Raw genomic sequence first — 17,675 nt, forward strand, 5'->3', positions numbered from 1 at the left:
AATACACTGTCAGTGCTCCCATGTAATGACAGTTAAAAATAGAAAGCGCTTAGATTATGACAAAACCACCACCATTAGACTCAAAACTAAATGTGGAGTTTGAATATGTAATCATTGTTGCCATGAACTAACTCTTAAAAATAGAATTGTCTCAGACTTGGCCAAAACCACCATTACTAGAATAAAAATATAGTGCAAAATTCAAATGCGTTATCAGACTTGTCATGCCCCCACTACAAAAAATAGAAAGTCCTCAGAATCTCATGAAATTACATTCATTGGATTCATCTTTCAGTGAAGAATACCAAATCCGCAATCAAAATGGACATGCCGGTACTGATAAAAATAGAAAATGCAATCTGCAATCAAAATGGACATGCTAGTACTGATAAAAATAGAAAATGCTTGCATGTCGCCTTCAGAATCTCACAAGGTTTATAAAGACACCATTATCTAATATTCAAGTCTCCAAATGAAACCTACTAAAAATAGGAAGTGCCATGCAAGTCACCCAAACAAGCCTCTCAGGAATCTTAAATTCACAAGAACTCCAAATATGTGATTAATATTGTTGTACCATCTCTGAAACTGCGCCTCCTACAAAGTAGGGGACCTGCTACAAAATAATAACTCTCTCCAATCAGTGCAAAAATGTGTTTAAATCATCTCTAAATCAATATGTAATCATTGCTGCCATGAACCAACTGCTAAAACCAGAATTGTCTCAGATTTGGACAAAAACATTACCAATGGAATTAGAACATATGGCATAATTGGAATGCGTTATCAGACTTGACATGTGACCATTCCAAAAAATATGAAGTCCTCAAAATCTCATGAAATGATACTCGTTGGATTCATCTTTCAATAAAGAATACCAGATACACAATCAAAATGGAGGTGCAAGCATTGATAAAAATAGAAAGTGCTTGCATGTTTTGCCCACAAGTCACTCATTGCACTCAGAATCTCACAGGGTTTCTAAATATACCATTATCTAACATTTGAGTCTCCAAACGAAACTTGCTAAAACTAGTAAGTTCCATGCAAGTCACTCAAACAAGCCTCTCTATAATCTTAAATTCATAAGGACTCCAAATATGTGATCAATATTGTTGTACCATCCCTGAAACTCTTTCTCCTACAAAGTAAGGGGCCTGCTACAAAAAGCATCTCTCCAATCAGTGCAAAACTGTGTCAAAATCATCTCTGAATCAATATTGGGACAAGTCTCCTTAAGAACAAACCCCCAACCTATATCTATATCTGTCTCTAAACCTCCAACTTGATAAACTGTTAATGGTTAACAGAACCATAGTTGTATAGAATTAATTTTCCAACATGTCAAAAAGAGACAACATCTATTTAGATATTGACTTCATTTTTACCAAGGGTATAATACTTGTGTTCTCAGTAAGTGTTAATCCTAGAAGTTCAACCCTAAAAGGCAAAAGTCGACATTGCAAGACGAGAATCTAAAAGTTTTCTAGCAACAATGGACAACATAATTGTAAAACCAAAAAAAATGAGATAAAGACAGTTTTGACAATGATATTGTAGATTATAGCCCCTTGGGGGCAGTTCAATTGTGGACTTCATAATGAAGGCGGAGTGGTTTACCAAGGGGTTATAGTGGTAGCAGTCAGAATATTAGCCCAGTTGCTGATTTCTCTAATATATTAGGAAAAATCATAATAATATTGTAGATTATATTAAGTTTCTTATATATCAAATAATTCCAGGCAAGAGTATGCTCTTGAAAAAATTTCGCTTATTTAAAAAATTATAATTATTCTCCGTGAGAAAACCCATCATAACCACCGTCATCACCAATTAAGTCACACCGTTGTTAGTTTTCCTTTATTTTCTTGGGGTAAGAAGATGTATTTATGTTGCCAGGATTTTGTGATATTCTGTTATAATTTTTGTCAAGATGTATTATAGAACATGCTTTAGACCCTATACTTTTCAGAAAAAATGTCGTTGATAACTGAATTTGAAGACGAAGACTCCATGCGTACAAATAACTTGTCACTCCACCCTAGAGAAATTAGCAAAGACGCGCATCATATCTGATTGGCATTCCAGAAAAAGACAATTTATAATATTAGGAGTTTAAAAAAAAAAGTGACGTAATAGTCTGCATAAACGTGACTTTTCATTTCAAACAGTAACGTAAACATAGTTTACATTTGAGGACAACTTTGTTTCATGGAAAATATTCAGTTCATGACAAAATGCCTGATTACCATTATTAGTTTGCCACTAATATTTATAAAGAAATCCACGGATGAAATGGTGTATATTTTCACGTAAGTACAAAATTTTGCAGCATCGCAAGAATATAAAAACGGGAGCCAAACTATTAAAATCAGAATCATTCATTTGACATTCATCTGTATAGAACCAAAGGATGACATGGTATATAATTTACAAAGGATACATGTAATTTAGCATCAATAAACAAAAAAGCGAGGCAAAATGTCAAACTTATGATCACAGATGATACAGCTGAGTCCTCAGTGAAAAGACGTGATTTTTCATTTTGACCAGCAAATGAAAAATTAATTTCGTCGGTGAAATAGAATTGTCAGAGAATGTACAAGATCAACACGTGGCTAACCTCTATACAAAAAAGGTCATGTTACATACTTTCACCAAAACTACTGTACACAATTTACCATCTCATTATACAACAGGAGGCAGATATTTTTATGCCAGTGTCACATTAGATACAGTTGAGTCCCTTGTAAAAGAGACAACACACTGAAAGATTCTACACATTGAATCTTAAGTACAAGGAAAAAACACAGGCACAAATGCAGTTTGAAGAGGATGCATCCAACAAATATCTTCCATAAAGCTCCTCAGGATCCAAATCAGCATGTGCAGTCTGCCACAACCTTACATGACTATATCTATGTTAAAACTATAATTGACCTATCTCGTGAATATTTTCATGTTCAATTTATAACATCAACACACCAAAGTAACAATAAATCGAAGTTTTAATTTATGGGTCATCTGTCATGTAGACAATACAAACATAGCATGCAAATAAACCATAAAATATTTCATCAGAGAAAAAATAGAAAATTTCACCTCTATTTTCATAGGAAAACATTTTGCATTCCGATGAATTTTCTGCACTCGACGACAACCACTAGACAAGCCGATATGACTTAGATCACCAGAAAGGACACCACCTGACAAATTCCACAGAAAATACATCAGTTATGATGTTAGTCCCGCATTAATAATTATGACAGAGTTTGGAAATTCAGATACCTCCCATAAAGTGAAAGAACAAATTTTCATGGGGAAAGTACTAATGTGAAATAATGATTGTGAGCATTGTGTTCTTGGTGGGGTGATCTGGTTGGTTTGTTTCCTTGGAATGCACTTACAAGGGGCTCTAATGCAGTGATGGAAGAGTCAATTAACCTTAGTGTCTAGATTCTATGCACATCCATGTGATATCAGCAACTTTGACATATCCAAAACTGATATTATAGTCTGAGTTGCTATACTATGGGCTCTCGTCACAAAATTAGCTTTAACCAACCAAGAGCATTACTTCACTATATTCATTAGTCCATTCATTATGGGTAGTTATATATATTCTAGCATTGCCGCATCATTACTCTATCAGGTTCTGGGAGCTGCTTGAAATACCACCTTCCTAGAATTCTAGAGCATGACGATTAGATCCATCCCATTACAGCCCTGAAAACCATGTTAAGTTCCCATCAATCTATTAATCAAATGAATAAGAAGGAAGCAGCCAAAGCAACTATGGAAACTTGAAATTGCAGTTGGAGTAGCTAGATCGTCAAAAACCAGAGGTATATCCAAAATGGGGGGAAGTGTGAAAGACTCATGAGTTCATCTTGCATAAGGATCTCACCTTCATTTGTTATGAGAAACAATGTTAAAGGAACTGGAGCAGTCATTGAGCCAGTCAACCAAAAAATACATAAAATATTCGAATTTTGAATTTAACAAATATATATATATATATACACACACACACACACACGCTCATGTGCATCCATATAAATCCAAACCATTATACGGACAGGTGTTCTAGTCTTGAGAGGTGTCATTGAGGCTAGAAACACAAAGAATTAATTACGCCCATGTAATTTTTCCTAAGTTTCACCTGAGGAAAATATTTTGATCTGTGTCAATTAGTGATTTTTTAATATTTCCTAAGTTGAAATTTAAGGAAAGTGAATTAATTGACATTAATTGAGATAAGATCGATTTACTTCTAGAGGCTTGTAGAAAGTCTCTAAGTTGATCTTAGCCATCGATTGGATCAAATTAACTTCTAATCATTGCCATTCATTCGTGAATGAGAGATTATAAAGAGAGATCGATGGGAAACATTGAAGACAAATCAGATCACAGAGATCATTGAAGTTGGGTGAGTTTTCATTAAGGCACCAGGAGGGTTTCAACAACAATGATTGGAAAGAGATTTTCTAGAGTTATTCTTCATCCGAAAGACTTCCAACTTCTGAGTTTCAGAAGGGAGGTTTTGCTATCATTTTATTTTTTGCAGAGAGGGCCTAGTTAATTTTCTGGAGCAAGTGGGAGTTCTCTAGGAGGCATTGCGAATAGCCCAAAAGACGGATCGAATTTCTAGGAAGGTAGATTGAGCTTCAGAAGGCTGCATGTGTGAGTAGTGCGAGATTGCCAAAGAGCCAGTTTGAATTGCCTGAGTGCCAGTGTGAGTTGCTGGAGGATATGCATATTGCTGGAAAGGGGCCAAAGGGCTATTTCCTTAGTCGATTTGATTAGCATAGGTGGAGGTCAATTATTTTGCCGAAGCTTTGCCAGTGAGAGGCAAGCAGTTGTATTTTCTCAATAGCAGTTTTTACTGAAGATAATAATAAAACCCTCACACTGAAAACTGGTTTTCCCCACATTGGGATTTTTCCAAGTTCATTTGTCCAAAAGTACTTGTGTTAATCGTGTAATCGGTTTCTCACATTTTCCGCTACGATTTTTAATATTGTAAATGATGTTGTTCATGTTTTTATTTATTAATTTCAACTGAAGATTGAAATGTGCTGTGGATAAGTCATAGAGATAATAAAATGGCTTTATAGCACCTTTTGGGTAACCAAAACATTTCACAAAAAATTTCAAATTTTGAATTTAACAACAAAGAAAAAACATATATGCTCATGTGCATCCATATAAATCCAAACCATCAGAACAAATATGCAACGTTTCTCATATATATAGCAAGGAACGATGCATATAACCAAATACCATTGAGTGCATCCATCTCTGAACCAAAATACATCAACAAAGAGACACTAAATGGTCTCTAGAGTCCAAAAGAAATCATGCCACAATAAATAACTATATATCACAAAATCATTGCATATACTGGGATCTTCATCATCAATATCACCCTCTAAGCATTAAAATAAGCTATGTTACCAGATCCGTCATGCCTGGGGATTGGATCTGTGGATCCTCGGTTCAGAAACAGATTTGGCTCCAGATCCATTGGGATTTGCCCATGATCCATATGTGTCAGCGAGCATTTTTTGTAGGTTATGATGAACGTTCTATAAGTTTCGCATGCGGAGTGTTGTGTTAATCCCCTAGCACTTGTCACGATTTTCAATAAAGCAATGGGGAGAGGGACAATAAGACAAAGCTGGGAATGGTATGTGACTAAGAGAAGGGTTTAAGCACAGGGACGACGCGGGGTTCAAGTCGCCAGCGTGACTGACCCACCAAACTTCAGAGCGACACCAATATTATTATGTAATACTTATTATATGTAATTATAGCCAACATTATTCATCACTATTCAAAATTTCCTTCTCGTGATTTCCTCTTATAGGCACTTGATACACACCTCTGGTTGTTCGGTGGGGTTCGCACAAAGATCAGAGCTTTCAGTGTGAGCAATTTTTCAACGAAATCATTGATACCGATGTGAAAATGGCAATTTATTAAAAATTATATAGTTAAAAAGTTATACATTTATAAATTGTTTCCAATTACACCCCCCCCCCCCCCTCCACCCCCCAAAAAAAAATCCCTCGTACACGATGTTTCGACGTAACGGGGACTTTTACAGGGGTTGGGAACGTCCCCAATTTCTTGTGAATGTCATCGAGGACTTGGAGACTTCCATATGTTCCTCCCTCTAATGATAAATCACAAAATCTAAGTAATGAAAATGGTGACAATTCATCGGCTGGCCAGGGTATCGATTCTCTGATTGGCCAAATTGTCCATGGAATACTCGATAGATCATTCTCTGCAGGATATCTCGTTACTATTAAGATTGGAGGAAGTTATACACTTCTCAAAGGAGCAATATTTGGACTTGGCATTTCGATGCCACTTCCACAAATAAATGAGGCTGCAACAAAAGTAAAACATACAAATATAGACATGGATATTGGTTTTTCCTCACATCCATCTTCATTTCCACCATGAACTCCAGTTACCATTTCAAAAGTATATGAGCCAGCTTCTGTTATCAAAACCACAACAAAGCCAACTATCATGACAGGTGGAAATAGCCTCTGAAAACAAACATGAAGACCTCCATGTTCACTGGCATCATGAATTTTTGGGTGGAGAAAATATTAGAATGTTGTTAGTGAGATGTCAGAATCTGTTACTCAGGATTACCTCCATCGTTTACATGGCTAGATGATGGAGGTGATGATGGCTAGATATATATATATATATATATATATATATATGATTGTCATCCCCAAATTGCCGTCCCTTGGAAAATTTGGGGGCGCACTCTAGCCATACCGGAAACTCGTCCCCCCGTCCCCAAAGGCAATGCAACATATATATATATATATATATATATCATTGGAAACAATTTATAAATGTATTAACTTTTTAACAATATAATTTTTAATTAATTGTCATTTTCACACTGGTATCCATGATTTTGTTGAAGACGATTGCTCAATTATATGAAAAATTATATATATATATATATATATATATATATATATATATATATATATTGTAGGAAACAACCTCCCAGGTGGCGTCCCAGTACCTAAACTCCCCAAAACGTTGAAACACAGCTGAAACGTCTGGGTGGCGTTTCGTGATTTGGAAACGCTACTGAAGCACTGCTAAAATGTTTCTTTGGCGTTTTGGCCTAAATCTGCCCCGTCTTTGGCCAATTTTGACCCATTTACATGACTTTTTTGCTTCTGCGGGATCACTCAAGCACCCAATAAGGTTGTGGGGGGCTTCTATGGCCAAAATAGATTTAATATAACACTAAATTTTATGTCTAATCACTCCACAAACTAATTTATGTCTAATCAATCCACACTCTAGTTCTACTAAAAAACAACTTGTTCTATTTTTGTTAATGAAGATGAAGACTATGATCATAAGATATGTAATTGTACTTGTCATTAGCGTATGTTATGTTTCATTTTTAACACATATAGCCACATATAAAGGCTGATTTTGGATGTAAATCCTCATGTATAAAGGCTAATTTTCGAATCTTGGATGTACAACCTCATTTATAAATGATAATCTTGGATTTTGAATCATTTAATCATCTATGAGAGTTAACATAGACTGGGTTTTCCTTCTAAAATGTCATTTATGTGCCTCATTCTTTTTTTTCTTGCAAGATTCCTTAATGACTTATTTATATAATATATATATATATATATATATATAATGTTTTACCCGATGTTTCCATTTTTTGGGGATCATGTTTCTGAAACTTCCAAACGTTTCGGCATTTCGTGCAATATATATATATATATATATATATATATATATATATTTATTTATTTTTTTTTAAAATATATAAAAATATATTTATATTTTTTGTACTTGCCATTGCCCTACCGTATCCGGATCTTGGTTTTTCAAAAAACTAGTGGATCTGTATCTGAATCCTGATAACTTGGAAAGTAAGATAGAAAAAGCTTAACATGCCAAATCAATGATTTTTCTTGAGTGAAGAGTACATCAACAATCAATGCCACCAAATCTTGAAATTACGAAAATTGTAAAGTCTATTGAATTTTGAATAGGAACTAAAATTCTACTTTCTCTGTATGAAATCCAATGAGGTTGGAAGCACTCTCAAACGTCCTAAAACAATTAATGGTAATGCTATAAATATAGGTAAAAGTGAATGTCACTTTTACTTTAAGAATTCAACATTATTATTAGTTATGTAGCATTAGTAGGGCCATTACTGTGAGTATTAGGCTTCTCCAATCATCATTTTATTTTACTTTATTTATTTATTTATTAATTCGAGTTCCATGAGTCCTTAGTTGTGTCATATGATGTCATACAGAACTGGCCACTTTGAGACAACCTATTGGACCCGTTTTGCCTCCAAACTGGTCAGACTACCAGTTCCACCAGTTTTGAAAACATTGGGGAGAACAAGACACGAGGGAGGATTTTCATCATATAAATGGTTTAAAAAACAAAAATGAAGCAGCATATTAGGTCGTGGGCAAGAGTTGTCTATGGAGTGATATCCAATTTAGCATTACCAAGAAAAATGTCTTTTACCAAGCAATGTTTAATGTTGTTATTGTTGGCAAAATCTGTGGGCAGTCCCACCTTCTGAACCAAAAAAAAAAAGAAAAAGGTTGTTGTTGATAGCATAATGTGTAAGGATGCTAGCAACAAGGAGTTAAGGGTCAATCCTTGCAAAATAAAATGACAATATTGTTACTATATTGTAGGACCTAAAACAATTATGTGAGCCCACTCAATGCATGGTGTGTAGAGAAATGAGATGCTTGTTAGCCTCACTCTCATAATAAAACAATTATAAATCCAAACTTATAATTTAATAAATCAAATCTTGAAAATTGGGAGTTAGTTCCTCAAACTAGGGAGTTTAGCTAGGATGAGAGATTCTCTCCAACTAGTTCTCCTAGATTAGTGTTTTGATGAGAAAATATCTCAACCAAGTTTGTTCAAGATAAATGCACTATCTTGAGACAACTTCCTCATGTATTTATATGTATCATAAACATTATTTTAATAATGAAATTCATGAGAATGAGAGACTACAGGAAAGTCTCTCATGCCTTTTCCGCCATTTCTAGTTTTTCTATATTTCTGATATTTATTTTATGAGTGAGTGTGTGACTATTAGTTGATTTAGTTTTCTTCAATTAGTATCAGAGCAAGGCTCATGATTGTTGGGATCATGTGACAAAGCTTGAGTGTTAAAAATTTTGCGTGCAATTGAAGAGGAGAGAGTCGCTGCCAGGAGAGATTTGCTAATGGAAGGAGTGCGAGGGTTAAGATCGGCAAGCCGTCATCTCGATAAGCTATTTTCTCAATGACCTTCTCGCTGCTTCCTGTCTGTCTCTCACAACCCTTCAACGTCGTTATTCTCTTTCGTTTCCATACAAACTCGTAAGCTTTCATGTAAACTTTCCTCAAACCCTCTACGTTCATATTGAAGTTTCTTGGCCCCAAACTGCTTCGAATTCTGTGCGGGGTTTCAACAGTTTAATGCTCGAATCCCTCAGGTTTATGTTTTCCTCTATACTATTATTGGAACCCAACTGTATTGGATGTCGAAGTAATCCGTTCACGCTTAAAATATTCCTCTCAGGGGTTTTCTCTACAAGCATTTTAACGAGGGTTTTACAGAAGGCAGACACTTCTCTGATTCATTTGTTGCCCCAAGTTTGCGCCTGTTAGCGCTTGAATTTGGCCTCAGGCTGAAAAAGACAAAATCCAAGGCAACATCAAACCACTTAGCCTCGTAGCTAGCCCTACGGGGACAGGAGAGGGTTCTCTCCGGGTCTATCTCGGCAAAAGATCTTCAAAGGGCGGAGATGACCAATAAATAACACTGATTTTAGGCTAGTAAACTGATAGGGAAAGTTTGATTTTAAATTTTTAGAGTTTTGTTGGAAAACTGAGCACAACAATTTTGGGTGCAGGGATGAGACACAGTTTTTGCAGAGTTCTTTTTAGGGCAAGGTAGGAGATTGTCTTGATGCCTTTGAATTAAGTGAATGGATAGGAATGACCGGTGAGGAGCTAAAGAGAGCAAGAAACCTTCGAGAGTTCTCCTTAGACAGATGAAAACATAAATATTAAGCAAACTTAAAGGCAGAGCATTGAAACCATGAATTCTACCTTAACACTTCATTTACTTAATGTGCAGAAAAGAGGAGTAGGAAAATGATACACATAACAAACTTACAAGTACATGAGAGAAACACACCATCAACACAAATCACCACAGGAATCCCAAATAATGCTGCAAAACCCTGGTCTTTCCTTTGCCAAAATTGCAGAGATACAAAGAGTAATACAGTCTAAGCTTATCCCTCAAGAGTCCAACCTCTCCAACCATGAAAATGATTTAGAAAATACATAATATAGACCATGCCAACCCATTCCCTAGCCTCTAGGGGTCGAGATTATCATCCTAGGAGCTGTTTCAACCAATTCTAAACAAAGCACTACAATCTAGGCAGTCAAAACAACTTGCCTCTATAAGCTAGGAAACCAATTCATTCATTAAATGTTTGCTATTTTATGAATGAATCTTCTAGAATAGGTAAAAAAGTGTCATGTCAACATGAAATTACATCAATTACATCAAAGAGGATGAAAAATCCCACCAAAAAGTCAAAACTAGTCAATGCTGCGTTTTTCTAAGCTGAAGATGCAAAACTGGCAAATTTTCCCAACGCGCAGCGCGCCATTTCTCAACGCGTAATGTGCCTTTCAGGACACTTTTGAAGCACTTCCCGGCATCCAAATGAGGCACAAGTGGGCTTGTTGGAAAGGTCTGGATGTCTACTCTCCAGCCCAAGTGGAATTTCTCAATTTGGTGGCCATTTGCCCCTCCAAAATTGCAATCTCCCAAGACTGCTTCCTGTGTGTCCAAAAAGTGGCAAAAGGTCATTTTTTGCTTTTTTTTTACCTTTCGAGGGCTCAAATCTCCATGAAATGTCTTGGCAGTGGTTGAGCAAGTGTAATTTGTCATGACAAATCCAAAAATGCTGAGTTTTTGTGAAATGGACCTCCCCAACTTAAGGGTAGCGCGCGGCGCGCTACGCGTTGAGCCAAAACCCTGATGCGTAGCGCGCCTGAGCCCTACGCATAGCGCGACTTTCAGATGCTTTTTGGAGGCCTTCTCGGTGTCCAAATTGGGCGCAGGATAGCTCGTTGGAAAGGTCTTTGAGTCTACTTTTCAACACAACTAGAATTTTTCAATTTGGAGTTCATTTGCCCTGTCAAAAATCAAATCTCCCAAGACTGTCAAAATGTGCCAAATGAGGCTTTCTCAAGGCAGAGTGCTGTTGCAGTCAACTTTTGAATGCCTTCCTCAACTCCAAATTGAGCTCATGATAGCTCATTGGAAAGCTCTTTGTGTCTAGTTATCATTTGACTCATCAAGAAAGTCATTTGGCCAACCAAGCTAGGAGAAAACTTGATTTTCCCAAGGTCACTTCAGAGGTGCATTCGATTCTCCTGAGGCAATGATATTTTTGACATTTCTCTAAAACCATGACACCTGTGTAAAAAGTGAAGGAGGTTTTTCTTCTTTGGCATGTTGTGGACAAAAACCTCTCTCAGTTTTCCCAAATTCATCTTTGATTGCTCAGAAACATCATTTGAGTAAAACCTACCCCGATGTGTGGAACAAGAGATTTTGTCGAAATGAAGCGAAATGAAGGGGATAGGGGGCTTCTAAATTCTTGAGGAAATTTTGGGGAGTAGGGAGGGATGTTAGGAAGTAGGGGAAAGTGGAATCTCAGAGATTGAGTGAGGGGAAGGGGTCCAAAAGGGCAAAACACAGGCCCAACCTAGAAAATTGCCAAGTTGTAGCAAGAAACTAGGGTTTGCGCGAAAATGAGGAATTTGGGGGATCTCAGTGATGGGAAGCATTTGATAAGGTACTTTAAGGATAGGGGAAGGTGTATGAACATCAGGATACAAGTTTTGCCGATGATTTGACCATCCAAGAGAAATTAGTTTCAAAACCCTAGGAGAGGGAAATGACCTTGCCTAGGTGCAACTGAAGCATGAACAAGGTGTAAAATGACCCAATGGAACTTGACATGATGAGGACAACCCTATGAATGATGATATACTTAGCTGAATAGTGATATAGATTGGCATTTGGGCAATTTTGAAAAGAGTGAAAGCAAACCCTAGACCTAATGCCTAGTGACCAAATTTTGCTTGAAGACTCACTGAAATGACAAAATTTTACCTTGACACTCTGAGACCACTTTGTAAGAGCATATTTGATCACTGGAGGAAGGCTGGAAAGACTGAAACTAACAACGCCTACAGTGTATCTTTTAGTGGCTTCGGTGGTGTTTTGCTAAAAATGTGGAGATGCTAAAAGTTCAGAGAGAAAGGTCCACGTTTTGGAAGCCAACAACTGTAGCAGAACATTCAACGAGCCTTGATCAATCAAGTTACAGTCACTCTCGATAATTCTTCGATTGAAATATGGAATGCTCCCTCGACTTAGTAGGATGGCACTAACTAATCTGCAGGTATTACATGGTTTTTGATATTTTGGGTTTTTAAACACTGCCTGGAGAATGGATTGCAATGGAGATTTGATGGTGTGATTGTTCGTATGGATAAAGACTACGAGTTGTGTGCATCACATAGTTGCATATTCCATGGATGTGATTAATTGTCCAAATAATTCTGGGAGTGGTGCGATTGAAGGAGGTCGAAGTCTATATACCTGAGTGGTGTTATGAACCCTGTGAGAGCCACCAAGAAATATGATCAGAAGAATCTGCGTACTAAGCCAAGGGAACTGTGAGCTGTGGAGTTGGCGATGGTGCTTGTTGTTTTCTCCATTTGAGAGCTGTTGGATCGTGGAGGAGGGCAAGATCCTTCCTTGAGCCATTCAAATCTAACAAGATTGGAGAGCCTGACATATCATAGTTTCATGCACATCGATTATCCTTCATCAAGGTCAAGTTGTAGGAGTGTCCTCTTCACCAATGCGAGTCCCTTATTGGAAAGAGATAAAACTGATCAATTGTTTCGATTCTCAAAAAGGTGAAATCCATTAATTCGTGGGCCGACTCCTTGAATTTAGAGAGAGATCGCTTAGCTACAGGCAGCTAGATTATCAAAGTTGAAGGCAACTGACAGATTAAAATCAATCTAGCAACATAATTTATCTCTTAAACCCTGATCAGATTTATCATTTATCTTCTTTTTGGGCGTAGATAATTGTTTGAGGCAGAATGAAACTCTCTGGAAATTAGTGCGCTAGTGCTCCCAATCCCTTGCATGATATTTTCTCCATTAGTAGCCGAAATTTTATATTGCTCTAAATTCTGGGATAGTTTTCGTCATCTGGCAGATGATGGTTTGATACATTATCAGTGGTTCAACTCCATTTATTTCTGAGCAGAAATAAAGACACGGATTCCCTGTGATCTGGTCAAAATCCTCATTCTCAACAGAGTAATTATTTTAGAGTTTATCCCTTTAATTGACTAAACGAGATCTATCACTAGCCGAGCATATCACTCATTGATTTGGAAGATTGTGGAGTTTGATGTATGAAAAAATTCGGAATAAATTAGTAAGCTGCGATTCAATCATTTGTTGGGCAAATTAGTTTTCCTCTTGGTAGATCAAAGTTTCTGAAGTACCAGTGCACATTAGTTATTCTAGGCGTGCTTCCTTCCTACTGGTAGTTTGAATCTCTGAGCTAAATCATGGTAATTCTGATCTTGGTCATTGTTTAAATTCTGGGTAAAAATAACCTTCATTTCCCAGTGGACTTTTTTGACCCACGTGTTGGGTATTCTTTGTGTTGAGGGACTGCGTGTAGCATGTGATAAGGAGGGTCGAGTTCTGGTCACATTTACCTGTTGCCAAATGCTGGTTGGGTTTCTTGTTGACGGGGTCAAAGTTGACTGAGAAAGTGGGTTGAGTTTGCTTATTAGTTGTTCGAATCTTTTAGTTGCTGGGAAAATATAACCGTTTGTTGACTGAGCCAGAGGTTTGATCTCACTTGCAGCATGTGTTTAAATCAAAATCCACAATTTATTCACTTTTCAGAGAAGTAACTTTATATCACTTTTCTAGTGATTTCATAAAGAGACTTTTTGTTTGAAAAGTTACGTAAGGAGTTATTTTGAAATTTTGAGCATTATTTATGTAATGGAGAGATAAGGTGCATAAATTTTATGTTGGGAGTGATGGAATTAAAGTGAATCTTTTGTACCGGAGTGATAAGGTATAAGTTATAATTTGGAGAAATAAGGTGTGTAGAGAATAAGTATATGTTGGAGCTATAAGTATTTTGTATTTGGAGTGATAAGTGATTTTTTTTAGAGAAAGTCATTGTTGCACTCCAAAGTAATGTTTTACTTTGAGAGCAATTGAGTCGGTGTAGGCAGTTTTTTGAAGACAATTTGCTACCAAAGTTTGCAAGTGTGACATTCTCTTTGAGAAGTTTACACTACAAAGTTGTGACATTGAAGAATGATGTAGTCCAGTAATCAATAAAATCATAATTTTTTTGGTGCTTGTGTCCTAGATCCGCCTGAAATTGAATAAGGGGATCTTAGGTAGATCGTGTGTAATGAATGCGTGTGCATGACTTGTGTTCAGATTATCAAAACGCTCTCTTTATATTATGCTTAAACAACTACATGCACATAAGCAAGCTTAAGCATAAGAATGCTTAATCAAGCTCCTGTAATCAAGCTTAAGTACACAAGCACAAAGCATCACATCATCAACTTGGTAAGATGATCTTCTAAGCAAGCACATTTCACATCATGTAATCAAAGCAGTGAAGTTAAGGATGCTACAAAATCAAGCATTTCAAGCCAAGACGACATCAACATCATCAACACTTTTTGTATCACTTGCAGATAAACATTTTTTAACTGAATTGTACAGGTGCATTCTCGGTTGTAACCGACACCCTAATTTGAATTGTTAAGGTCAATACATTAAGACAAGTAAGTCTTCAACTGAGTCATCAAGATTGAACTTGTCATTTGCCTCTTGGGTGCATTTTCGACAGTGTTTGACACCCTTCCTTTTTTAAAATCAGCGCATTCAATGAGTACATTCAAGAAAGCACAAAGTGTTAGTAATCAATCAAGCAAGTTCAAACAAGCCATCTAGCAAGCAATCATCATTAAACGAGCGTGAATTCTAGTGAGCATCAAATCAAGCTAGTGTTTAACGCAAGTGCCATAAACAACAAAGCAAGCGAGCGTGTCATTCAAACAACAAAGCAAGCAAGCGTGTCATTCAAACAACCAAGCAAGCGAGTGTGTCAAAATCAAGTGTGAAAGTTCAAAGCACGACATCTACAACAAACGAGCCAGTGTGAAGTTGATTGAAGCATACACAAAATGTCAGTGAAGCATTCAAGCAAAGCGATCGTCATCAAGCGAGCGTGACATCAAGAGTTCAAACAACCAAGTCATAAAACTCTAGTAGGTGTTTAAAGCATTAGCAATCAGCAACAGTACAAGCGAGCCTGAATTCAAAGTGAGCAAGCTAACATGGCGACACACATGCAACTGTCCCAAATTCTTAACAATTTGATTTTGTCATCAGCGGGCGACATGGTGAACATCAGCAAAACAACTCTTGTTGATATTCAAATGCATCTTCAACATGCACATGAAATGATTAAGTTTCTTCAACTAGAGTCGCAACTTCAAAGAGATGAGTTGCAACAGAAAAGTGATGTTTCCAAATCTTTCATCTGTACAGATAAAGATAAAGATGTTGATTCCAAGTCACTGATCCAACCAACTTCAAGTGTCGAAGTGGTCCCTGATCCAGTTCAACTTTCTTCCAAACAAATCATCAAGCCATGGGAAGAACTTCAAAGTAACAAAAATTGACGAGGATTAGGATATGACAAAGATGACGCCAACTTGCATACCCTGGATTATTCAAGGGCCATTAAGTTTTTCAGTGCAGGGTTTCTTGCACAAATCACATCGGCTAGTTCCGAGAAAGTTGCACAGAAACAAAAATACACACAAACTGAAGTTGCAGACAAACAGAAATACACACAAACTAAAATTGCAGTCCAACCAAACTGCCTTCATTGTCAAAGAACCGGTCATCTGGAATATCACTGTTTTGATCTCCATCCTTGTCACCATTGTGGCAAGTCAAATCATTCATCAACACAATGCAACAAACAACAACAATCAACGAGATTGAAGATCAATTATTCATGGATTGATCCCTGGGAATGGTCATCCACGGTCAGAAGATTGTATAAGTTTTACAATTGATTTCACTCACACATATTGCAGCCAACAATAAAAATGAAGATGGTACTCTCGTGTAGTTGAACGGGGGAGTACAACAGTGAAACACTCCTCATGGTCTCTTCATATTGCAGTTTCTTCAGCATCCAGCTTTGGCGGTTTTTCAGGCAAATGTTTTTTGAGGATCAACTTGAGAACTTGGAAGAGGGTTCCTTGTTCTTACTTTGGATTTATCATTGAGGGGGGGAATGTTAGCCTCACTCTCATAATAAAACAATTATAAATCGAAAATTATAATTAAATAAATCAAATCTTGAGAATTAGGAGTTAGTTCCTCAAACTAGGGAGTTTAGCTAGGATGAGAGATTCTCTCCAACTCCATGTTGCTTGGGAGCGGGAGTGGGAGCGAAAACGGGAGCGGGAGCGACCATTTTCAAAAGCTCCCGGTTTGGGAGTGAATCCGGGAGCGATTTTTTAAAAATATATATATATTTTATATTTTTTAATTTTTGATACATATATGTCAACAAAAACATGTAGAATGATGAATTAGACATAAAAAACATAAAAAAAACATAGATTGATCATTGAACCATATCACATCAATCATCTAGAAATTATAATCGTCATCAACCATGTCCACAAGTTAGTAAAATACATATTACAACTGCAACATATTGAGTCTCATGAATCATGATTCATCAAATTCAATCTTAAAGTTTCAACTTCAAGCTTTCAAAATTGAAAATTCAATAACATTTATCATCATTGATCACCAAAGTTGTACTTGTAAGCTAAGTTTAACCATTACAAGAAGTAATATCTAAGATATTTCTAAATCCTAACTTCTAACTGTTAACATGATATGAAATGTTATAAATCTATAAAATGAAACATGAATAATGAAATGAAATGAAACAACTTTAGTCTTTCACGAAGCATCATATTCATAATTCACATCATTACCAATGAGTTATAATTGCCAAGGCCCAACTTCAAACTTCAAAATTTCATTGTCACAGTGATATATTGTTTACAAAAAATATCATTATGATATGAAAGAGTCAAGAGTCAAGAGTCAAGGACTCAAAACTCAATAGTTATGAAAACTAAAGTCTAATAGAAACTAAAAAAGACAAGTAAACTGTAAATCAGAATCTACATGTGGCCCTTGCCACGAGAGTCTCCAGGAGTATAAGTAGGTCGTGGTGGTCTTCTAGGAGTCTCCCGCACAGACTGACGACCAGAACTAGAACCTCCACGTGAGGGTGTAGATGGAGGTGGCGACAGCAAAGGAACAAGACTCGGACTTCGAGCACTGCTACTGGATGGTGGAGATGGAGGTGGAGGTGGCATGGCTGCTGCAGCTGCTTCATCTTCATCCCTTACAAGTTC

General features: G+C 36.8%; 1 protein-coding gene across 13 annotated transcripts in view; it reads right to left on the reverse strand.

Annotated features, from left to right (window-relative positions):
* Nucleotides 1–2,380: 2,380 nt before the first annotated feature.
* The window catches only part of LOC149263928 (serine/threonine-protein kinase TOR-like), a 489,849-nt gene continuing 474,554 nt past the window's right edge, over nt 2,381–17,675 (reverse strand). For 4 of the 13 annotated variants that reach the window (XM_089426946.1, XM_089426909.1, XM_089426934.1 and 1 more), the window contains 2 exons: nt 3,103–3,206; nt 2,381–2,893 (listed from right to left, as the gene is read on the reverse strand). In XM_089426946.1, coding sequence (XP_089283072.1) covers nt 3,183–3,206 — 24 coding nt within the window. In that variant the 3' untranslated portion in view covers nt 2,381–2,893; nt 3,103–3,182. Of the gene's footprint in view, nt 2,913–3,102; nt 3,207–17,675 lie in introns of those variants that run through there. The other 9 variants (XM_089426940.1, XM_089426904.1, XM_089426921.1 and 6 more) reach the window with 3 other exon arrangements.

Source organism: Pinus tabuliformis, chromosome 6 (assembly GCF_031772625.1).
Source record: "Pinus tabuliformis cultivar Carrire ecotype Pingquan chromosome 6, CPIR1, whole genome shotgun sequence".
In the NCBI taxonomy this organism is placed as follows: Eukaryota; Viridiplantae; Streptophyta; class Pinopsida; order Pinales; family Pinaceae; genus Pinus; species Pinus tabuliformis.